Here is a 25,774-nt window from a genome sequence, read left to right as displayed (position 1 = left end):
CGTTCTCCCCCTCAGGGTCACTGAGGAAGTCACTTCAGCAACATGCAGGAAACTCTGTTTTGGAAGCTTAGTCTCAGAAAACAGAGAAATAGTAGCCAAATTAACAAAACAGACCTAGACCTTCAAAAACAAACTAAAAAGGACATTCATCCTCTTGTTACTACAAACTAGTCACAAAATGTCCTCTCACAATAAACCAGTATCTGTGACAGTGCTTACCTCAAGGTAAACACAGCTCAATCACAGAGTTTAAGTGTTAGCCATAGTATCATGTCCAGTTGCACAAACACTCTTTGCCAGTGCACAGCCTTCCACCACCCCATCTCTGAATACAAAATAAGAATATTTAAGTTCATGTTAAAATTCAACTGAAGTGTTTCATCAATTGTGTTATCAATATCAAATCTAACCTCAACGTACTAATGGCTGTGAACCTGTGTATTGTGCAGTAAGATACCTTGGTTAGAGTGGGAGAAGAAAACAGAGGGCTTACGTGATTTAAAAGAGACATAATAAATGACCGTAGTGTACATGTAGCTTCTCCTGACGCAGGAGCCAACTTTAAAAAAGAAAATCCTGTTCCTAAGATAAATAATACCTTGGCAAATCATTTCAAACTGCACTTTCCCCAATGGAAAGTTTACGTCCTCTTGAGTAAGTAATCTTTCACTTTATAATCAACTGAAATACACCTTACGTACAATGGAGACCTCGTTCCTTGATCCACTCAAGTATTTACTAACTGTCCACTGTGCCAGGGACCATGTAAACAACAGTGTACAAACAGGGACAATTCCTACCTGGAGCTCACCTTCCCAAGAGGGAAGCGGAAAATAGGTCAGCAGACAACAAAAGGCAAAGAGAAGCAGCGTTCCTAAAGTGCCATGAGTTTAAGGAACATGGCAGTGGGCGAGTGAGCACAGGAGGCAAAGGTGCTCAGAAGAGGTGAGGGAGGCTCAGGGAACTGCAGCGGAGACCTGAGAGCCAGCGACACCCAGAGACAGCGATCACAGAGTGGGCAGAGGGACCCGCACAACCAAAGGGCCACTCGGAGGCCTCCAGCGTGGCAAAGGCTGGCCAAGAAAGAACAGGGGGACACAAGCTTAGCATGGTGAGGTGGGCAGGGAGCAGACAGAGCACGCAGGGCCCGTCTCAAAGGCCTGTATCAGACGTTCTGGTTTATTTTAGATGCCCCAGAGAGTTTACTGGTGATGATAAAGGGAGGTTTTTTTATGTATTGGTGAAATTCAGTGAATGAGTAAATGTCAAGTGCTAGAAAAGTAAAACTGAGTAAACATAAGTAAATTCAATACTATGAATACTATATAGGTTATACCATGAAGAATGCTAAAATTTCTCAAAAGGCACATTTTAGATATACTTCAGGTGCTAATGAATTAAAAGAAACCATGAATAACACAGTCTCTGGAAAATTGATTAATCAAAGTTATTGCCCTCACTCAAACCTGCAGCAGAAACAAAGAAATGCTGCATTCTAAGGTAACATCAAAGTAAAACTGAAGGTTCTACAAAGTGACGACCCACTTTATATTCATGTGTCATTATAAACAAAGCAACAGCCTTAAACTGAGAGAATTATGAAAAATACGAACCATCACAGCTCATCCACACCCTTAAAAGGCTCTACAAAACCCCAGTGTGAATCAATATGAAGAGAGAAAGCTCAGTGCAGAGCAGATTCCCTCCTCCTCTGATAAACTGTGGAGAACAGACACTACTGACAAGACACTCTTAAAAACCATTGCTGATCTTCTGCCCTTACGCAAGTATTAGTATGCATTTTCTATCTTAAAATATTTATACAAAAAAACAGAGATCAAACTGCCAAACTTAGGAGAACTGCAAACTAAGAGATAAAAACAATGAACAAAGGATCTGAATGGTCAAGTCACGCAATAAATTCAAAGGGCCAGTTAATATGAAAGAACATTTAACTTCACTGATAGAGAAATGCAAATTTAAACAAGAGGCTATTTTCTGTGCATCAAATTGGCAAAAATTAAAAAGAAAATTCTGGGGAAACGAATGCTCTCAAATTCTTGGAAGGCAACCTGGCAAAAATACCAGAACTTTAAAAGAGCATGGGCTTCCAGCAATCCTACTGTAACAAACTTCTTCCAGAGACACAGGAACCTAAGGCATAAAGACTTATGCACAGCCACCTTCACAGAAACATTACCTGCAAAAGACAAGAAGGCAAATACCTGAAACACCTAAATCAACTTATCATTTGGAGAATGGTTAAGCAAACTGTGCTTATGGCCACCCCAAGACATTTTACTCAGCTTTGAAAATAAGGAAAGGGCATTAAATGATAACAACTCGGAAGGATGCTCACAAGGTATCACTGGATAAAAGCTAATGCAGGGTGCAAAACCGTGCGTGTGGTATGATCCCGTTTGCTGTGGACAGCAAGAAACGACACAGGTGACATTTTCATGTTTCTTAAAAATTTCTTTGAATATGTGTAGAAAACGATCTGCAGGGACAAATGTTAAGTTATTTCTAGTTTCTCTCCAGGGATATGGATTTGTGATAACACAAGGTGGGTACTAAGTTTTTAACTTATCATCTTCTTTTTGAATTTTTTAATAAGCAGACAGATCACTTCATAATTTAGAAATAATAAAGGAGAGGAATGCTCTCAAAAATTAAAATGCAACATATTATCACAATAAAAAAACACCCAATAGTCAATTAGGTAGTTACATGCTTAATAAGTGGCTGGATAGTCAAAGTGTGATTATTAACACGATGACTAAGCACCAAACGCAAACACCCTGCTTACCTCTTTAGGTGATAAATCTTGTGTGTATACTGTCCCTTTTCTCCATCCTTTTCATAAGGTTCATTCTTTAAGACTTCAATTCCTTCTCCACCACCAGTCTCATTCTTACTGGCTTCTGCCACAGAGTAAAGCTGCCCAACCTGATACTGAAATATCAAAGAGTACCCAACTTCAGTAAGTCAGCAGTAACTGCAAAAACTTCCTGTGCTAAAATCTTTCTGCAGATACAGAAAAGCACATCCCAACCACTGAGCACATATGTTCCACATGAAAACGTGACTCAGATGAGAAATTAGTATGTGTGGAGAGATGAACACCAGATGATCATGCAGCTTCAAGAAACTATAATAGTTTACAAGATTTCCATGATTTAGGAAAACTGTTAGTTACAAATATTCTGGTGCTTTAATACATACTATCCACTTGTTTCAATGTCGAGATGCATTTTTTTGGAATAATAAAGATACATTCATATTTTCAAAATCATTTTGACATCTCTGACATCTCACTTTATTTCACAAAATCCTGAAGAAGGTACGACAGGAATGTATCTGTTACTTCTTTGCGAAAAAAGAAAGCTGAGCAATCAGAATACCATTCTCAATAATGAGAAGGGCTATAAAGTGATAATAAAAGCCTGCAAATACAAAGAACCATTATAGTGCAAACTTTAGTAGACCTCTGGGGTCTTGTTTTCCATGCTCATGTATGTACATGCCTGATTTGGCTCTGGTCCACCTAAGCACAAACAGTATTGGGTATCTAGGGTCTGAACTGTTAACTGTGAAGTTCTCCAGTAAAAGGAAACTGGTTTTAAAGTATAAATATACAAGTATTAACATGAAAAGGCAAGAAATTGCTGACAGTGCTTTCTCTTTCACTTTAAAGTGAATGAGAATTCTCGCTGGCTTGCACCAACACCTGTGAGTGGACAGCACTATCCTACGCCCATCTGGGATTTCCAACAGTTCCAACGAATGATAAAAAGCAAAGTTCCTGCATTCTAATGTGTTCCAGTGACTCCATCATGGCACTATCTCCAATCTCTTCAAATTTGGCTAAATTTCTTCCTTCTAATGATGAGAGCCTGAAGAAATGTTTTTCTTTTTTTCCTCTTTTTTTTAAAGCATATTTTCAAAGAAAGGCTACCTCTAAAAACTAATAATTCAAAACTAACAGTTAATTTTGAGGAAGAAAAAATCACGGTGGTTGTAAGCTCAGCAAATAGTCCTATCTAAAAAAGGCCATGGAAATATGATGCTATACTGACGGTTAATTCAAATACACAAACACACAAATTTGGAAAGGTTTAGGAAGCTGGAACCAAACACATTTCTTAAATATGTCAAAAATCAGTTTTTGTAGAGATTTCAGACTGCAGAAAGGGCTGTCTTCTTTCTTCTGGTTTTTATGACAGACCACCAGGGTTAGTCCAGGAATGCTACAATCCTTAAGTCCTTCAAAATACACTTTTCAACACTGTCATATTTTAAAAATAGGATTAAAGTGTCTCTAAGTCTGAGGATAAATTTGATCTTGGTTAGAAACAGAGTTAACAAAAATTTACACAGAAACAACAGTGTTCAAAAATATGTTATTAATGGAATGATAACTTGTCACATGCCACTAGGCCTTCAATCTCATTTTTAAGAAGAACTTAAACAAAGACAGGAGGCATGTTAAGTCTGAATATAACAAAAAGCTGAGATTATTCTGGGTGACAATAACAAAAGACTCAGAAAGATTTCAACAAGTTGATCCAACTAGCTGGAACCAAAAGAAAAGAAAGTCAAATTCCACATTCAAGTTCAAGTTCAAACAATTGTACAAGTAAAGATTTGGGGTGCCTGGCTTATCTGAGTTCTCTAATACACTTGAAAGCTCAGACCCCACTGAGGCGCTTGCGGCTGTGTTCAAGTCCACATCAACAGCGCAGACGGCTACTCGTTTTCAGCTCCTGCATTTTTTCCTGCCTGCCTCCTGTCAGCTGTCACATCTCAGGTTATCAGTTTGTTTCCTTCCACTTCCAATCCAGTGGTTCCAGTTGAGTCTCGCCTCTAGGAAGCCCAGATAACCGAGGAGTACAAGCTGTGAGCAGGTCACAGGAGGACCCCAAGGCCTTCGTGGGTTTTGCCCCATGGACCTTGATTTCTCAGGAGCCGTCTCTGCTTTCATCTCCATTCCTAGCTGTACCGCTGAGAGCTGCGTCCGCAAGACACGCAGCTTCTGAGCAGGTGATGCCTTTCTGCACCGCGCAGCCTCTCGCGCTCCTGTGCAGAACACCGTTTCGGCTGAAAGCAACAGGTACCGCATATGCAGCAGCGAGACGCGCTGGCGAGGAAGTCTGGAGGCCCTGTTACACCGGCCACATCTCTGTGCTGGGAATGCTTCACCTTGGGACCGCAGGCAGAGAAGGTGCAACAAAGGGCCAAGGAGAGGGGAGAGAACCGCCAAAAGTTACCCTGAAGGGCCACCGAGGGTAAGAGAGAACAGGCTTCCTTGCTTCCCTTTCTGCTCACGTGGAAGGAACTGTAAACAGCAGGCAGACTTTACAGGAAAGCATATTTTGGTTTAAAGTAATGAGAAATGTTTAAAATATCCAACAGTAAAGTAGGCGGTTACTCCAAGCAGCCAGTGACTTAACCCTAAAATGCCCAGGTTGCGGCTGGAACCTCCATTCTCTGACACACTGCACCGGACAAGTTGGTCAGCGTTCTGACTCTTCCAAAACCAGGCAGGGTAACAGGTATTCATTTACAATTAATTGTCTCTAACACATCATAATTCACTGTCACATATGGCAACGTAAATCAAAATATGACCTCAGATTAGCATATCAAAATAAACTATGTAAGCAAGACTTACCTCCTGAACTGAACATGGCAGAACCACACGGCTAAAAAGACAAAAGGATAACAAATGTTACACATGAAGTGGTTGGCTTTATAACTGATCTCCGCGATTAAAAGACCTTTTGCTTTAAATCCAGTGACAGCATAGTACGAGATGTCATTTATGGAAGAGGGTCCTTGCAATGACTACAGATCTAAATAAGAGTTTTTAAACTGGGGAAGTAAAACTACCCAATGCTGACTCTCAACAATCACTTGGATGTAGCATCCTCATCATACCAGGACCCCAAAAACACCACTGTAGAGATTCTTGTGAGGAGTAAAGAACAAGAGGAAACTCATCACTGAAAATTGCAGGACACAGGATGTATCATTTGTAGACTGTCTGGTCAGGCTGCCCTCAAGAAATTTTTAGTACAGTTTCATTCTCCATCTATACACTATGCATTTTGTTTTTATGATACTTTCTCACAGAATTCATGTCTTGAATCTCACAAATGAATGCCTCCAAAAATTGCTCCCTACTACCCAATTATTGCTCAGTCTTATTCGAAAAAAAACACGTAAAACATCCTTTAGACTTAGTAAGAAAAAACTACCATGGAAAATACTTTTAACCTGATAAATACAACCCCTTTCAGTGTAGATTCAACATGAGGTTGCTGTGTTTGACCTTGTCCAAGAGTCTGTTCCTGTACATACAAGAGGACTAGGACAGATGCATAATGCTCCTAAAGATGAATTCCAAAAAAGAATTCTGTGACAAATTATTTTATATCAGGATATTGCATTTTACCTCCAGATTTTCTAGGCAAGTACCCTCATACTTAGTTCCACAAGAAGCTCTGAAAACCAAGGCCATCCCCAAATATCCAAAGTCTCAAGGTCCAAGAGGGCAACTCCCCACCCCACCACACCCGCCCTGCTCCCCACCCCCGCAAGCTGGTCATTCTTAGACTTTTCCCTCCTACCATCTAACTACCACAGCAATGCCACTTAAAATCTTATTTTAACTCTTACTTTAAGGAGAGGAAAAAAATACCACAGGGTTCACCTCAATTTTCATTTTACAGGAAATTCCCAATAGTTTTCTTCACTCCAACGTCTCCTCAGCTGCACTTTTTATCTGTTGCTCTCTCCCCAGCCTTCCTCAAACACTGATGCTTCAGTGCTCCCATCACCTTCATCTCTACCACGTGTCTCTGTTATTCCCCCCTCCTCCTGGACTACTGGGGGTCACTCATCACTCTGTCATTCTGATAATGATCGTCTAAAGACAATGAAGGTTCTCCAAGTCACAATGGTTGCTAAGTTCTTCTCATCAAGAATAAACTTGTTATACAAAACCCCTCCAATACCTAATCATTTATTTCAGCTGTCTCCTCGGGGTACACACTAACACGCTCACTGTCTCAGTAACAGAAAATAAAACTGGGGTGGAGAGGTGCAGTGGACAGGGGAGAAGACTATGATATAGGCTGGGAGCCTATTTGGGGAGATTCAGACAAATATACAGGTAGGGAGCATATTTTCAGGGCCTGGAATACAATGGTACGAAGTCTATTACATTCATTCAACAACAAAGAATCCGGGAAGGTTGTTCCAAAAAGTAAGCAACATAGCTATAGCTAACATGTCCTCTTAGGTGCTTAAAGACAATGAGAAGCAGGAGGATGTGGTAAAAAGCCATCTTTTGCGAGGCAGGGCAAGGATTAACAAAGACCCAAAGGAGGATGCTCCATGTACTGAGGAGCCTGAGGGGCTGTCCACGGATCCATGACTCACACTGACAGACACACACACACACACACACACACACACACACACACACGAGAACTCTGAGGAGCCTGGAGGGCTACAGTCCATGACTCACACTCAGTCCAAGGGTCCATGACTGACACTGACATACACACACAGGAGAATGCTGGGCTACAGTCCATGGATCCATGACTCACACTCACTCACATACATACACACACACACACACACACACACACACACACACACGAGAATGCTAGGCTGCAGAGGAAGTTGAAGGAAGGAATAGAAAGGAAACAGACTTCCGTGAAGTTTCACAAAACCAAGAATCACTGCTGAATAATTTTACTAGTAAGGAAAACTTACTTCACAAAATGAAAGTGACTGATTGTGACACTCTGAATGAATGACGAGTCAAGTAACTTCTTCAAGATTTAAGAAAAAGTAAAAGAGATAAGAAACAGGCTTTAATTTTGCATTATTATTCTTCTAAAAGCAATATTCAACTTTTACAGCACTTTGAAAATTTTCAAACATCTCTGAAAACTGTTATGAAAATAATTTTCCAAATCACACAACCTATTAGTTCTTTAAAACCAGGATTTTATGCTAATGGAAATTTCACCTACTGCTTAAATAACAACTTGAAGGTAACTCCCCATCCTGAAAAAGTTATTTCTAACCTTTTAATTCATGTCAAAAATAGCTGGCATTTTTAAAGACAACAAACATTTGCCAAAGTATATTACAGTTTACCAACATCCTTATATAGGGATGATCTACCTATTCATTGCTCCTGACCAAGAACAATTTTAGAAAACAGACAGGTGAGTAGGAAGAATCATTTTTTTCATTAGACAACACTGACTTCTTACAGTGTGCTAGAGGAGATGCTATGCTGGATACCAGGAAAACTGGAATAAGAAACAGCCTCTGACCTCAAAAAGTCTAGGAGAAAAAGGGGAATTCCCTGGCAGCCCTGTGGTAAGGACCCTGAGCGTTCACTGCCAAGGGCCCAGGTTCAATCCCTGCTTAGGAACCTAAGATCCCACAAGCCACACGGGGCAGCCAGAAAAAGAAGTCTTTAGGAGGGAAATAAAATCTAGGAGAGACACAGGTGAGGAGTGGACATCAAGAAACGTTAACTGAGAATTCCTTCAGAAAAAAGTATTACAACTTGGGCATATTTCAACATTGGTTATCTTGGTACATTAAAATTTTTATGAAGAAAGTAATGATTCACAAAAAGCATAATGTGCAAATTCCCAATGAGAACTGCTCTCCATGATTTAGCCTGACGCTACTCACGTAACTGTCAAAGGGATCTACTGAATACAATTCACATTACAGAAAAGAGGAAGTAACTCTAATAAAAGAAAAATTACTAGATCTGCAACCCAAAATTAGTTTCGCAACTTACTTGTTGTGTGACTTGGGCTAAGTCAATTTTCTCTTATTTCCTCCAGAAGTCTTAACACCTGCCAACTACAGACACTACAAAAATTTCAGAGTAATAAATGAGCTAACACTTTCATGCTACATTATACAAATGAAATGGGAGAAAATTTTTATAAATTTAATAAAATTTTAACTGAAAACTTGTCTTTTCTCAGGATCGCTGTCACTGACTAAAGTTAGAATTTTTCATTCATTTTTTTAATAAATATTTATTGAACGTTTACTATGTGCCAGAGACTTCAAGAATTGAGAATAGGAGAATAAGCAAAATAGACAAATTCATGAAGTTTATATGCAGTGAGAGACTACATCCAGTAACAGAGAAGCAAGTTAGATGGCGATAGCTCTATGAAGACCAATGAAGCCGGAAAAGCAAAGACCAAACCATGCGGGTTGCAAGTGAATCTTCAGAAAGAGATTCCAAGAAGGTGATATTTAACCAAACACCTGAAAAGGCGTGAATCAGTAAAATGAGGGAAGAGCTCTTCACCCAGAGGGAAGAGCAAGCAAAAAGGCCCTGGACTGAGCTTCTTTTCCTGGAGTAGTGAAGGAACAGCAAGAAACCTCGTGAGCTTTCAAAGGGCAAGGGAAGGGCTGTAACTGAAATCAGAGAACAAAACAGTGGTTAAAACCTGCCAGGGTATCTATCCTAAAGGCGGTGGCTTTTACTCTCAGTGAGATAAGGGGGTCCGGAAGATTTTTAAGCAGACAAGCGACAGGAATGACTTAAAAAGAAATCTGAACACTAAAAATAAGCTGTCTGCAGTTAGCTAAATTAAGTCCAACATTTCAAGAGTTTACAATGAAAAGAACATTTGAAACACCCAAGAATGCGCCACACTAGAAATCCCCAGTTGCCCAAACGGTGGCTGACAACATGAACCAGCTGTGACAGCGGAACACTCGCTGCCAACCAGACTTCCTGAGATCAGTCACAGTGCTTGCCGGTAGGAAATACGATAACTTTTCAACAAAATCACTTCGCCGGTATGAAGCACCTGGGAACGCTTCCATACGACCGACCACATGTTAACGCCTCACCTAAACCCGGGGGAAGTCCATGGAGCCCAGAGTGTCATCCCATCTTCAAGATATAGAAACTGAGACTCAAGAGCAGAGAGAGAGAGCTCTCTCGGGATGGGGAGAGCTTCGCTTGCAGGCGAAGACAGGTTTTTCCCGACTCCCAGCTCCGGCAGGAACTTCGGGGCGCCTACGTGCCACCTCGAGCCCCCGACCACCAGGGCAGCCTTTAGCTGGCAAGCCCACCTCCCGCGGGTTACAGGCAAGCTCCACCCCGGGGACGACAAATCACAGACCCACCGCGTCTCCCCCGCACCATCGGGCTTCGGCTGCGGGTGGGCCCAGTCTCAGACTGGGGTGTGGGGGGTTGGGGAGAAGGCGGGTCCCAGCGGAAACTCCGGGCCTCGCCCGCCGGAGCCACGCGCTCCGGCCGGGACCCTGCCTCCTCCGCCCCTGGGGTGGGGGGTTGGGGGGGAGAGGACGGCACTGTTACCACGGCAACAGCGCTGGGGGTGGGGGGATGCGGGGAGCGCACCGCGGAGGGGCCTCGGGCGGGCCGGGGGCGCGTGCCGGCGGGAGGGGGCGCGCGCAGGGAGCGGCCGGCCCCGCGATTCGCTCCTTCTTAGGAATATTCCGCCACTTCTCAGTCAGTGGATCCCCCACCACTGCCGCCCCAGAACCTCGCTCACGCCCACCGGTCCCACTCACAATTCTTTAATCAGCACCATGTTTCCGGAACCCCTTCACAGCTGCCGCCGCCGCTACCTCTACCACCACGGCCACCGCTGCCGCCGCTGCCGCCGCCGCCGCCGCTACCGCCTCTCAAAGCGCCTGCGCGGCCCCGCCCCCTGCCGTCTCAGCCGCCGCGGCGCCTGCGCGTCCACACCCTTCCGCCGCGACCCGTCGCGTCAGCGCGCGAGAGGAGCTGGCCCCGCCCCAGTCCCGCGCCCCGCCCCGGGTGCGCGAAGTTTCCTCTGCGACTGCGCGGGCTCAGCGCGCGCTCGCTTGTCTCCTGGCGGCGGCTCGCGTTTCCAGTCAGGTTCTGTCGAGGGAGGGGAGGTCGGTGCAGCCTGCACTCTCTGGTGAGTTTTCCGAGTCGGTTGCCTGAAGTCGTTTTCTGGTGAGAAGAGCTAAACTTTCCCTCACCGCTTTTGAGAGGAGGCCGCCTTCTTGACGGACGCCTCCGTTGCGAAGTCCGCGTTAAAGACTCGAGACGGATCTGAGAAGGGTTGGTCCGGTGGGGGGTTTGCGCGCCGGTTCCACAGACCCAGACGCGCGCTGCGGACATCTGTGGCCGCTCGAGTTTCCAAAGTCCACATCCCCTACACCTGGGTCCAGAATTCCGGCCGTGGCTGTGACTCGACCGCGGGGGCGTCCCACCGTCCCATCCCGCCCACTTCCCCAGGGGAAAAAGGAGTGCGCGTCCTTAGGACCCAGGAAGGGGGCTGGTTGTGAGGAGAAGCTAGCGGGTCCCGACGAAGCCCCCACACGACCCGGGCTCCAGCCGGGAGCCAGGAGGTGGCCGTAGGAGGAGTTGTAGCTGGGTCACTCGCGTGCTCTGTGCGAAGCATGGGTATAAGCCCTGGGCTCAACTAGCAAAACGGACGCTATCCCTGTCCTCCCTTGGAAACAAGAGAATTGGGCGTCTTGGAAAGTACTAGTCCAGGAATAAGATAACAGACTGGTGGGGGAGGCAGAGTAATGAAGGGAAGAAGGGCTCTCAGGAGGCCACAGTTGTGTTAAATACCCCAGACTTTATTTTGGGGGGCTCCAAAATTACCGCAGATGGTGACTGCAGCCGTGAAATTAAAAGACGCTTACTCCTTGGAAGAAAAGTTATGGCCAACCTAGACAGCATATTAAAAAGCAGAGACATTACTTTGCCAACAAAGGTCCGTCTAGTCAAGGCTATGGTTTTTCCAGTAGTCATGTATAGGTGTGAGAGTTGGACTGTAAAGAAAGCTGAGTGCTAAAGAATTGATGCTTTTGAACCGTGGTGTTGGAGAAGACTCTTGAGAGTCCCTTGGCCAGCAAGGAGATCCAACCAGTCCATCCTAAAGAAAACCAGTCCTGAATATTCATTAGAAGGACTGATGTTGAAGCTGAAACTCCCAGTACTTTGGCCACCTGATGCAAAGAACTGACTCATTGGAAAAGACCCTGATGCTGGGAAAGATTGAAGGCGGGAGGAGAAGGGGATCACAGAGGATGAGATGGTTGGATGGCATCACGGAGTCAATAGACATGAGTTTGGGTAAATTCCAGGAGTTGGTGAGGGAGGTCTGGCATGCTTCAGTCCATGAGGTCACAAAGAGTCGGAGGCGACTGAGCAACTGAACTGTGAAGTTGGGGGAGGAACTGTCCTAGTTAGAGGAAAATAGACCCTGAGGCTGAAATTCGCTTAGGGGTAGTAGTTGAGGAGCAGGTGGAGGCCAGGTGTGGCTAGAACATCTTAAGTAAGGGGGAGGGGAAAGAAACTGGGACTAAATAGATCCTAAAGAGTTTGCGTTGTATTCTAAAAACCATTGGAAGCTGTTCAAAGGTTATTAACAGAATACTAAAAGAGTAATAAAACGCTTATATATAAACCTATATAAAATACACCCAATGAAGTTAGGACTGCCTCCAAAAAAGTGGTAGTGAAATATTTGTCTCAAGTTGGAAACTGCCTGCTATGATAGCCGGCAATCCCTGGGATTGCCTGGGTTTCTGTTATGTGTGAAGCACTGTGCTAGTTATTATGATGAGGATTCAGGGAAACACATGCTGTTACTATGGGGGAGCTTAGAAAGTGGCAGTCACTTCTACTGATCAGGCCTCTGTTATATGCCAAGTACTGTGTTAGGTAATGGAAATGTTTGTCTCATTTCACCCTTAGAACATTAGGAGATAGGTGTTTTAGCACACTTTTAAAACGGAAAAAAAAAGTGTTCAGAGAGCCAAGTTAAGTGACTTGGGCAAAAGTCACTCTACTAGCTTGTTTACAGAGCCAAGTTTCAAACGTAGGTTTTAAAAACTTCAAAGTCTGCTCTTTCCAGCACACTAACTTTTTTCTAAAAATGAAAAGTTGAGGCACGTAGGCAATATTTAAGACAAATCATTGTTCTCAGTTTAGGTGATACTTAAAGGTGAGAATAGACAGTCTACCATTTGAATACTATAGTGCTGAACAAGAGCACTAGGAGGTACATTTTAAGGTCCAAGGAGATAATATCGGATTCCTCAAAAGGTTCATCAGGGTTTTCATAGCATTTTGCAACTAACTAGTCTTAGTGAATTTCAGCTGCATAGTCTATTTTCCTCTAATTGGGACTCCTCCCTCATCTTCACAGGCTGGGCTATTTGTAACATTAGGCTCAACTGTTGCCTTCTGAGAGTACTTCCCTTGATTACTCTGCCTCCCCCACACTGTATGGTTGTAAAATAAAAGACTGTGTGCTGGGTGAAACATAACTCTGAGCTACTGTACAGTATTGACTCTCTTTCCACAATGAAAGATTCATAGTAAACACTCAATTGAAAACCATAAGATAAAGAAATCAACCAGTTTAGATGTATATATTGAGGGAAACAAAACCTGCTAATCCAAAATTAGCTAGTTTGATAGGAAACATGAAGTCTGTAACTAAATATCTGTGCATTACCTTTGCTTAAGAGATAAAAATGGCAGAATGAGGGAATATTGAAGAAGACTAGAGAGCAGGAAAGACGAACCATCGCCTGAAATGAGAAAGAAGGAAGTATAAAGAAAAAGACTGTGTTACACGGGCAAAAAATAAGCTAATGGGCTGTGTGGCATTTTCTTGTTTTAAAACTAAAGATTTTGCATCTTGTACATTTTTGCAAATATGAACCTACGGTGGGATGTAACTTATTAGTAATTACTTCTGGTTTTATAAAAGGTCCTCCTTTAAGCCTAATGTCTGTCGATCTTTGTTCTAACTTTCATCCTTCAACAAAGGTAACCTTTACACACAAGATGTCTGAATTTAATTCTGGAAGCCTCCTTAACCACCAGCCTCATTACTTCTCTTGTATATGTTCTGGAACAGAGAGCTAGTTATAGTTAGAATGGTGGTAGATTTTACTTAGGCAAACCAAACGGTTTCTGATTACAGCAGTGTTTGGTCCATTTATGTACTAGTTGATAAAGTACAACTCGGGTCAAAGAAATTTGGATGGTCCTTCAAATATTATACGTGAATATGGCCTGTTTTTTCCCCTGAAGAGAAGTTTTTTAACTTGGATTCCAAAGACTTTTTAGTGATTGCTCCCAGGAAATTTGTGAACTGCTAAGATTGTATATATTTCATGTCATGTACATTTTTCTAGGGGTGCCGTCTATAGCTTTTATTTGCTTTGCTTACTCTGCATTTTGCCATCCTCTTTTCTTTATCATTCTCCATCCTAGAATTATCTTGATTGAAATATTTTTATGAAAAGAATAATTTCCAAGAATGCTTTAATATTGTCAAACATTTGCACGTAAGTCGTAACATTGTACTGCTGTGGGAGAGACAGGATTGGGCCTTGCAGTGGAAAGCCCTTGGCCTGAATCCTGGCTCTGCCACTAGCTGACTATATTGACACCTTGAGTAAATCATTTAATTTCAGATGCATATTTATTCATCTATTTAAAAAAAGGAGCTACTGATATCTATAACCTAGATTTGTTGCGAGGAATATCAGATACAAAGTGTATCTTACACATTACCTGATATGTATTAGGGTTTCAGTGAATGGGAATCATTTTAATTTTTGGTTGTGCGGGGTCTTTGTTGCTGTGCGTGGGCTTTCTCTGGTTGCTGTGAGCGGGGCTCCTCTCTGGCTGCAGTGCGCAGGCTCCGCGTTGCACTAGCCTCTCTTACTGCTGCCGGAGCACAGGCTCAGTAGTTGTGGCACTCGGGTTTAGTTGCTCCACGGTGTGGGAGATCTTTTCGAACCCATGGGATCAAACCCATGTCTCCTGCATTGGCGCGCGAATTCTTCAGCCCTGAGCCACCAGGGAAGCCCCAGGAATCATTTTAAAACCTACAGCTTTCAGAGAGCAGAACAGTAAATTTTTTTTTTTTTAAAGATAAGAACCTCTTTTTTAGAACTTTTTTGTTGTTGTTGTTGTTATACTGTGTCTTCCTTGCTGCACCGAGGCTTTCTTTTGTTGCAGCGATGGGGGAGCTACTCTTACTTGCTGTGTGCGGGCTTCTCATTGTGGTGTCTTCTGTTGTGGAGCACAGGTTCATGGACTCAGCAGTTGTGGTGTATGGGCTTAGTAGCCCCTTGACGTGGGATCATCCCAGACCAGGGGTGTAAGTGGTGTTCCTTGCATTGGCAGGCAGATTTCTTAACCACTGGACCACCAAGGAAGTCCGTAATTTAAATTAAGATATAAGTAAGTTCCTCTCCACTCCCTCCATCCCTATGGTAACTACTATCATTAATCACTATTCATCCTAATGCATGAATAGGAATGGATATATATATATATATATATATATATGTACATTCCTGGTGGCTCATAAGCAAAGAATCCGCCTGCAGTGCAGGAGATTCAGGTTCAATCCCTGGGTCAGGAAGATCCCCTGGAGGAAGGAGGAAATGGCAACCTACTCCAGTATTCTTGCTTGGAGAATCCCATGGACAGAGAAGCCTGGTCAGCTGCAGCCCATGGGGTGGCACAAGAGTCAGACACAACATATCAACTGAACAATAGCAACAATGTAGTGATGTATGTAGTGATATATGGTTATAATGTACCTTTTCACCTGCAGTTTATAACAGTGTAGATTTCTGTTCTCTGTTGCACCAGCATTTGGTATTGTCAGTTTTTCATTTTTTACCATTTTATTGATTTTAAAATGCTATCTTGTCACTTTGCATTTTTCTACAGGTAGAGGATCTTTTCATGTTGACTGGCCATGTTGTTGTCCTTTGCTCATTTTCCTGTTAGTTTTGTTGTGGTGACTGTTCTGTGTGTTGCAGAATGTTCCACAGCATCCCTGACCTCTATCCATTAGAGGCCAGTAGCACACCTCCAGTCATGACAATCCAAACATCGCCCAGTGTCCTGGGGGCAGAATTGCCCCTGGTTGAGAGCCACTGGTTTATAGTGACTCATATGCAGTTATTTGTCTTTAAGAAAACTTTGTCACAGTAACATTTTTGAGGTTTATATTATATGCCAGGTGCTAAGTTCTAGAGTTTTCATATCATTGATACACAGTTGACCTTTGAACAACACATGTTTAATCTTCAGGTCCATTTATAAACATTTCTTTCAGTAGTAAATGCAGTACTGCACAATCCTTGGTTGAATACACAGATGTGGAACTTCAGATATGGAGGGCCATCTATAGGATTTGAGCATCCTCGGATTTTGCTACTCGTAGCTGGCCCTGGAACCAGTTCTCCATGGATACTGAAGGATGACTATGCTATATCCTTATTTGTTTCTGGCTTTTTACACTCAGTGTTTTTGAGATTCATTAATGTTGTATGTTGTTCAGTTCTTTTCATTGCTGAATGATATTCCTTTGTATGGATATATCAGATTTTGTTTACCATTTGCTTGGTGAACATTTGAGTTCTTCCTAGGGTTTGGCCATTATAAATAAAGCTCCAATGAATGTTTTTACAAAAGTCTTTCTGCAGATATGTTTTCATTTCTCTTGGGAAAATTTCCCTTGAATCATAAAGGAAGTGAACATTTAACTCTGGGACAAACTGCCAAGTAGATTTTCGAAGTGGTTGTGCTCAGACGATAAAACATCTGCCTGCAATGCAGGAGATCCAGGTTCGATCCCTAGGTCAGGAAGATCCCCTGAAGAAGGAAATGGCCACCCACTCCCGTATTCTTGCCTGGAGAATTTCATGGACAGAGGAGCCTGGCAGGCTACAGTCCATGCAGTTGCAAAGAGTCGGACACAACTGAGTGAATAAAACACTTGCTGTTTTACATCTCCACCAGCAATGTATGAGAGTTCAGTTATTTCACAGCCCTTTCAGCACCTGTTAGCTATTCTAGTGGATATGTTGTGGTGTCTCGTTGCAGTTTAATTTGCGTTCCTCTGAAGACTAATGATCTTGAGTACTTTTTCTTGTACTTATCAGTTGTTCGTATATCTTTTGTGAAGTGGCTGTTTAAATATTTTGCCCATTTTAAAATTGATTTTATTATTGAGTCATAACAGTTCTTTATGCTAGATACAAGTTCTTTCTCAGAGCTGTTTGTTGTGAATACTTTCAGCAGCTTGGCTTTTTGTTTTCTTGATGGTATATTTCACACAAATTTTAAATTCCAAGGAAGTCTGATTTTTTTCTCTAATGTTTTGTGCTTTTTGTGTCCTACCTAAGAAATCTCTACCTACCTCAAAGTCACAGAGATCTTATTTTGTGTTTTCTTCTAGAAGTTTTACCGTTTCACATTTAGGTCTGATCCTTTTCCTTTTTTTAATTTCCTTTATTATAAAGCCTTTTCCTTTTTTTTATTATGAAATGTACATAATTTATCATCTTAACCATTTTTAATTTCATAATGTTTTGAGTTCATCTTCATGCTGCTGCTGCTAAGTTGCTTCAATTGTGTCCGACTCTGTGCGACCCCATAGACGGCAGCCCACCAGGCTCCGCCGTCCCTGGGATTCTCCAGGCAAGAACACTAGAGTGGGCTGCCATTTCCTTCTCCAATGCGTGAAAGTGAAAAGTGAAAGTAAAGTCGCTCAGTCGTGTCTGACTCTTCGAAACCCCATGGACTGCAGCCTACCAGGCTCCTCTGCTCATGGGATTTTCCCGGCAAGAGTACTGGAGTGGGTTGCCATTGCCTTCTCCTCCATCCTCATAGGTCTTCTCATTTTGTAAAAGTGAAACTCTCTGCCTATTAGGCAGTAACTTTCCATTCCCCTTCTCCCCAGCCCCTGGCAAGCACCATTCTACTTTCTGTCTATATGATTTTGACTACTATAAATATTATATAAGTGGAATCTTTCAGTATTTGTCTTCTTGTAACTGGCTTCTTATTTCACTTAGCATATTGTAGCCTGTGTCAGAATTTCCTTCCTTTTTTAAAGCTGAATGATGTTTCATTGTATGTGTATACTACATTTTCCTTATTCATTCATCTGTTGATGGACATGTGGATTGCTTTCACCTTTTGGCTGTTGAGAATAGAGGCATACCCCTGAGATAATGCAGGTTTGGTTCCCAACCACCACAGTATAAAGTGAATGTCAAAATAAGTCATGAGTTTTTTGGTTTCCCAGTCTATTTAAAAGTTATATACTATATTATAGTCTATTAAGTGTGCAATAACATGTCTAAAAACATGTACATATGTTAGTTAAAAAATACTTTATTGCTAAAAAATGCTAGCCATCTTCTGGGCCTTCATGGAGTTTTTTTTGATTGGGTCATGTCTTCCTTGTACATGCGGTCTCGTTGGTTGCAGCGAGCAGGCTTTGTTGCCCCATGGCCTATGGAATCTTAGTCCCCTGACTAGCCCCCTGTATTGCAGGATTGATTCTTAACCATTGGACCACCAAGGAAGTCTCAAGTTTTAATCTTTTTGCTGGTGGAGGATCTTGCCTCAGTGTTGATGACTGTTGACCAATCAGAGTGGTGGTTACTGAAGGCTAGGGTGGCTTCTGGCACCCTAAAACAGCAATGAAGTTTGACATATCAGTTGACTCTTCTTTCACAAATGATTTCTCGGTAGCGTGCAATGCTCTTTGGTAGCATTTTACCTACAGGAGAACGTCTTTCAAAGTTGGAGTCATCTTCTCAAACCCTGCTGCTGCTTTATCAATTTTTTTTTTAACTTTACTTTCTTTTTTTTTTTTTTTCAATTTATTTTTATTAGTTGGAGGCTAATTACTTTACAGTATTGTAGTGGCTTTATCAATTAAATTTATGTGCTATTCTAAATCTTTTGTTGTCTCTTCAGTAATCTTCACAACATCTTTACCAGGTGTAGATTCTATCTCAAAAAACTGCTTTCTTTGTTCATCCATAATAAGAAACTCCTCCTCAGAGTTTTGTCATGAGATTGCAGCAATTCAATCACATCTTCAGGCTCCACTTCTAGTTCTCTTACTATTTCTGCCACCTCTGCAGTAACTTCCTCCAATGGAAGTCTTAAACCCCTCGAAAATCATCCATGAAGTCTGGAATCAACTTCTTCCAAGCCTCTGTTAATATTGATGTTTTGACCTCTTTCCCTGAATCACAAATACTCTTAGTGACATCTAGAATGGTGAATCTTAAGGCAGGTGTAGACTTAAATGTATTTCTTAAATAGTAATACTTGAAAATTGATTCCTTGATCCATGGGCTGTAGAGTGGATGTTATGTTAGTAGCCATGAAGGCAATATTAATCTTGTTGTACATCTTCAGAGCTCTTGGGGACCAGGTTCATTGTCAATGAGCAGTAGTTCTTCAAAGGAATCTTTTTTTTTTTTTTGAGCAGTAGGTCTCAGTTAACCATATTGTAAACAGATGTACTGTCATCCAGGTTTTGTTGCTCCATTAGTAGAGCACAGGCAGAGTTGATTTAGCATAATTTTTAACAGTCCTAGGATTTTTGAAATGGTAAATGGGCATTGGTTTCAACTTCAAGTCACCAGGTGTGTTAACCCCTAACAAGGGAGTCAGCCTGTCCTTTGAAGCCCAGCATTGACTTTTGGTCTCTACTTATGAAAATCCTGTATGGATGTAAGAGTTGGACTGTAAAGACATCTGAGCGCCAAAGAATTGATGCTTTTGAACTGCGGTGTTGGAGAAGACTCTTGAGAGTCCCTTGGACTGCAAGGAGATCAAACCAGTCCATCCTAAAGGAAATCAGTCCTGAATATTCATTGAAGGACTGATGCTGAAGCTGAAACTCCAATACTCTGGCCACATGATGTGAAGAGCTGACTCATTGGAAAAGACCCTGATGCTGGGAAAGATTGAAGGCAGATGGAGAAGGGGAGAACAGAGGAGGAGATGGTTGGATGGCATCACCTACTCAATGGACATGAGTTTGAGCAAGCTCCAGGAGTTGGTGATGGACAGCGAAGCCTGGTGTGCTGCAGTCCTTGGGCTTGCAGAGTTGGACATGACTGAGTGACTAAACTGAACTGTGAAAACACAAGAGGTGATAAAGTCACTCTAAAATTTTAAAATTTCACATTTTACATTTGGGTCTTTAATCTGCCTGGGCATAACTTTTGTGTACAGTGTAAGGTGTCGCAATCCAATTTTTCCTCCTATGTGGATAATGAATAATTTAGTATCATTTATTGAAAGAAATGTTTGTTGTTGAAGTATATGTTTCATTTTTCCCATTTCATACTTTATAGCAGAATATGGCTTAACAAGATGACTGGTAGTATCTTGAGATTCAGATAATACTTTACAAAGAGGGGCAAATGGTGCTTAAAACAGTAGCTTGAGAAGTTTTTTTTTTTTTTCCTTTCAGGTGAATTGATTTATTATGTGTAATGTCTTTCTAGCATTGTTTTTACCTGATATTCATTTAGCTAAACCAAGTCACTTTGTGTTAGTATTTGCCTAGGATATCTTTCTGTCGTTTTAAACTTGTTTGTTATTTCGAAAGCAATTTTATCATATGCAGAGTTGGAAGTGTGTAATAAATTCCAATATGTCTGTCACCTGTCTTCAACAGTTATCGATTTGGTGTTCTTGTCTCATTTATTCTCACTCCCCAGTTTATTTCTTTTGGGGGGTGGGGGGAATATTTTAAAGCAAATCCCAGACATATAATTTCTCCTACAAGTGTTACTGTTTCCTTTCCCGTCTCCTGACTTTCAACTTTAGTTTGTATATAAGTGTAACTCTTGCTCACAGATTATATGTTTGTTTAACATTTATTCTGATTTTTTATAGCTCTGATATCAGTGTAATTGTCCACTTCATTCACTGTGAATACATTTTTTACAATTTTAGGTTCATCTTAGCGTTTGTATCCCTTTTATACCTTCTTGTCACCTTTTGGGTTGAAGGGATTTTCTTACTCTGTTTTGCTGCTTTTCTCCATTTTGTTCATCTATTTTTTGGGAATTTAAATGCCTTTGCCTAGTCTCTCAATTATTATTTTAGTTTTTATAACATACATGTAAGGTTTAAAAGTAAGCAGTATTTTTACTTATGAATAACACAGGAGCTTAGAATAGTCTAACTTTGAACATGTTTGAACTTGAAACTTTAATTTGAATATACTGAAAATATACTGAATTTTATGTTTATCCCATTCAGTTTTTCTCTTATCAAACATTTTTGTACCGGTGTTGTACAATCAGTATTTTATTTGGATTTGCCCACATTTTTATCAATATATTTGCTCATCGTTCCCCTTCACACTGCTGCCCTTCCATCTTAGCTAATTTTATTTTTGCCTGGAATTTGTCTTCTAAAATTTACCTGAATAAAGGTCTATTAGTGGTAAGTGATGTTTTCTTGGTCTGCAAATGTCTATATTTTGTCTTCATTCATAAAAAAAATGCTTTGTTATAGAATTCTAGGCTGAGATATGTTTTTTCTTGATATATTTAGGATACTATTACCCTGTCTTCTAGCTCCCGTTTTTGCAGTAAAGAAATTAGTCGTCTAATTCCTGGCCCTTTGTAGATGATACATCTTTCCTCTCTAGCTTTTTGAGATAAATTTTTATTAAAATATAGCATGCATACAGAAAAGTGCAAAAAAATCATAAATATATTGCTTGGTGGATTTTTAGTAATAAAGACACATAACTACACCCCTAAATATAAATGGAGCATTACTAGAACCAGAGAGGTCTCCCCTTGTAACCCATTCCAGTATTTACCATCTAATTATTGTTTCATGAAAGGTTTATCATGATAGGTTAGTTTTTTTCTTATTTTGAACTTGTATATAAAAGGAATAACAGGCTTTCTTTTGTGTCTGACTGCTTTTCCTCAGCACTATTTGAAATTCTTCTGTAACAACTTGGTCATTCTCATAGAATGTTCCATTATAGGAATATACATTAGCCATTTTACTGATACTAGTCATTTGAGTTGTTTGCAGTTGTTGACTGTTACGAACAGTGACACTAGTCTTTTAGCAACATACTTATTTCTATTGTATATGTACTTATTTCTATTGTGTATGTACTTAGATGTGAAATTTCTTGCAGTGGGAAACTGCCTAATAGTTTGCAGAAGTGGTTATGTCCTTTTATGCTCCCAGCAGAAATACATAGTTCTGATTGCTCCATAAACTCATCATCTTTGTTGTGCTCAATTTTTTAAATTGTATCTGTTAGCTACTTGTGGCTTTAATTTGAATTTCCCTAATGATTAATGTGCTTGTTGGCCAGACATATATTTGTTAAATACCTGTTCAAATCTTTTACCCAGTTTTTGATGTATAATTGACATATAACATATTAATTTCAGGTGTAAAATAATAACTTGATATATGTATATATTGCAGAATGATCACCACAATATGGCTAGTTAACATCCATCACTGTAATTAAAGTTTTTTTCTTGTGATGAGGACTTTTAAGATTTACTCTCTTAGCAGCTTCCAAACATGCCAGTGAAGTTACTCAGTTGTGTCCGACTCTTTGCGATCCCATGACTGTAGCCTACCAGGCTCCTCCATCCATGGAATTTTCCAGGCAAGAGTACTGGAGTGGGTTGCCATTTCCTTCTCCAGGGGATCTTCCCGACCCCGAGATCGAATGCAGGTCTCCCGCATTGTAGGTAGATGCTTTACCATCTGAGCTATGGGGGAAGCCCTCCAAATATGCAGTCCAGTATTATTAACTATAGTCACCACACTGTAAATTATATCCCCATGACTTATTTATTTTATAACTGGAAGTTTGTACCTTTTGATCCCCTTCACCCATTTTGTGCAACCCTATACCACCCCTCCAACCTGTGCTTCTGGTGATCACCCAGCTGGTTCTCTGTATTTATGAGCTTGGTTTGTTTAAGATTCCACATATAAGTGAGATTATACAGTATTTGGCTTTCTCTCTCTGACTTATTTTACTTAGTATAATGCCCTTAGGGTCCACCCATATTGTCACACATGGCCAGGTTTCTTCGTTTTTATGGCTGAATAATATTCCATTTTAAAATTATGTGGCATTTTCTTTATCCATTCATCCGTGTCTTGGCTCTTAGTCTAAACAGTGCTGCAGTGAACAGGGGGTGAATATATCTTTTCATATGAGTGTTTTCACTTTCTTCAGATAAATAGCTAGAAGTGGAATAGCTAGATGATATGGTAGTTTTATTTTTAGCGTTTTGAGGAACTTGCATACTTTTTTCCACAGTGGCTACCCTAGTTTATATTCCCATCAACAGTGCATAAGAATTCCCTTTCTTCACATCCTTGCCAACACTCGTTATTTCTTGTCTTTTTGATGACAGCCATTCTGACAAGAGTGCTCTCATTGTGCTTTTGATTTTCATTTCCCTGATGACTGATGATATTGAGCACCTTTTCTTTTTTCTTTTTTTTTTTTTTTTGAAAAATATCTATTTAGATCTTCTGCCCATTTTCTAACTGGGTTGCTTTTTTTTTTTTTTTGCTGTTGAGTTATATGAGTTCATATATTTTGAATATTAACCCCTTATCCGATATATGATTTGGAAATATTTTCTCCCATTTAGTAGATTGCCTTTTCAATTTCATGGTTTTCTTTGCTGTGCAGGAGCCTTTAAGTTTGATGTAGCCTCCATTATTTATTTTTGCTCTTGATACCTTTGCTTTTGGTGTCAAAAAGTTATTGCCAAGACTCATGTCAAGGAGCTTACTACCTATGTTTTGCTCTATGAGTTTTAAAGTTTCCCAGATCTTGTGTTCAAGTTTTAATCCATTATTTTGCCCTTTTTTTAAAAATTGGATTATTTTTGTCTTGAGTTGTAAGGTGTTTTTTAAACATGTATTCTGTAAATGGGTTCTTTGGTTTATTTTCTGTATATGGGTATACAGAATATATATATTTTCTATATATATTCTGCATATGGGTTCTGCTTATTTAACTTATATGCAGAGTACATCATGTGAAATACTGGGCTGCATGAAGCACAAGCTGGAATCAAGACTACCGAGAAAAATATCAATAACCTCAGATATGCAGATCATACCACCCTTATGGCAGAAAGCGAAGAGGAACTAAAGAGTCTCTTGATAAAAGTGAAAGAGGAGAGTGAAAAAGCTGACTTAAAACTCAACATTCAAAAAACTAAGATTGTGGCATCTGATCCTATCACTTCATGGCAAATAAATGAGGAAACAATGGAAACAGTGACAGACTTTATTTTCTTGGGCTCCAAAATCACTGCAGATGGTGACTGCAGCCATGAAATTAAGAGACTCTTGCTCCTTGGAAGAGAAGCTATGACCAGCCTAGACAGCATATTAAAACTCAGAGACATTACTTTGGTAAGGTCTGTTTAGTCAAAGCTATGGTTTTTCCAGTAGTCATGTATTGATGTGAGAGTTGGACTATAAAGAAAGCTGAGTGCCAAAGAATTGATGCTTTTGAACTGTGGTGTTGGAGAAGACTCTTGAGAGTCCCTTGGACTGCATGGAGGTCAAACCATTCAATCCTAAAGGAAATCAGTTCTGAATATTCATTGGAAGGACTGATGCTGAAGCTGAAACTCCAATACTTTGGTCACCTGATGTGAAGAACTGACTCACTGGAAAAGTCCCTGATGCTGGGAAAAATTGATGACAGGAGGAAAAGGGGATTACAGAGGATAAGATGGTTGGATGGCATCACTGATGTGATGGACATGAGTTTGGGCAAATTATGGGAGTTGGTGATAGACAGGGAAGCCTGGCGTGCTGCAGTCCCTGGGGTTGCAAAGAGTCAGACACAACTGAGCAACTGAACTGCTGTGGGTTCTTTGATACATTTAATTTATTTAATGCATTGTGTACTAAGTGGTGGGATCTTAAGGAACAAAATTTTAAGTTTTAAATGACACCCCTTATATGTGGAACCAAATATATATATATATATATATATATATATATATATATATATATATATAAATGAACTTACAAAACAGAAGGAGACTCACAGACTTAGAGAATGAACTTATGGTTGCTGGTGGGGGAGGGATAGTTAGGTATTTGGGGATGGACATGTACACACTACTGTATTTAAAATGCATAACCAGCAAGGACCTACTGTACAGCACAGGGAACTCTGCTCAGTGTTATGTGGCAGCCTGGTTGGGAGGGGAGCTTGGGAGAGAATGGATCCATGTATATGTATGGCTGAGTACCTTTGCTGTAGACCTAAAACTATCACAACTTTGTTAATCAGCTGTACCCCCAATAAAAAGTTTAAAACTAAATTCAGTGTATCAATTTATTAGGCCTTAGAACTCATGCTTTTAGAGTCTTGTCTTAAATCTTTTCCTGTCCCAAAGTTGCGTAGATTTTTCTCTTACATTTTTTTCTTGGAAGCTTTGGTCTTCCATCCCTTTAAGTAAATTTCATTTGTAGTATGAGGTAAGGGTTGACATTCATTTTGTTATACAGTTGCATATTCAGTTGTTTATCTCATCTATATGTTATCCAGTAACAGCTTTGATTATTATAATTTTGTTGTAAATCTTAATATCAACCTATCTTTTTCAAAACTATTTAGGCCATCAATTTCTGTATAGATTTTAGAAAGAGTTTGCCAGTTCCTATGAACACAAACCTGCTAAGATTGGACTGGTTATTCAGTTTGGGGAGGACTGACATCTTAACAATACGGTTAATCCTTGAAGACTGCAGGGGTTCGGGGCCCCAGTCTTCTGCATAGCTGACAACCCATGTGTAACATACTGGGCCCTCCAGCTACATGGTTCCTTCAACTGTGCATTCCCTCTGTAT

General features: G+C 40.8%; 1 protein-coding gene and 1 long non-coding RNA gene across 3 annotated transcripts in view; one reads left to right on the top strand and one right to left on the bottom strand.

The window, feature by feature from the left end:
- Positions 1–10,746, bottom strand: part of PITPNB (phosphatidylinositol transfer protein beta) — a 58,330-nt gene extending 47,584 nt beyond the window's left edge. Inside the window, exons 1-3 of one of the 2 annotated variants that reach the window (XM_043901467.1) lie at positions 10,606–10,746; positions 5,675–5,705; positions 2,810–2,955 (exon numbers count right to left, since the gene is read on the bottom strand). In XM_043901467.1, coding sequence (XP_043757402.1) covers positions 2,810–2,955; positions 5,675–5,705; positions 10,606–10,625 — 197 coding nt within the window. In that variant the 5' untranslated portion in view covers positions 10,626–10,746. The remainder of the gene's footprint in view (positions 1–2,809; positions 2,956–5,674; positions 5,706–10,605) is intronic. The other variant, XM_043901468.1, reaches the window with a different exon arrangement.
- A 93-nt stretch (positions 10,747–10,839) lies between these two features.
- Positions 10,840–25,774, top strand: part of LOC122693720 — a 72,696-nt gene continuing 57,761 nt past the window's right edge. The window contains exon 1 of the long non-coding RNA XR_006340984.1: positions 10,840–10,979. This is a non-coding gene — a long non-coding RNA (uncharacterized LOC122693720). The remainder of the gene's footprint in view (positions 10,980–25,774) is intronic.

This window comes from Cervus elaphus, chromosome 5, assembly GCF_910594005.1.
Source record: "Cervus elaphus chromosome 5, mCerEla1.1, whole genome shotgun sequence".
Lineage (NCBI taxonomy): Eukaryota > Metazoa > Chordata > Mammalia > Artiodactyla > Cervidae > Cervus > Cervus elaphus.
Note: the sequence above shows the minus strand (reverse complement) of the source record. Positions and strands in the feature narration are given on the sequence as shown.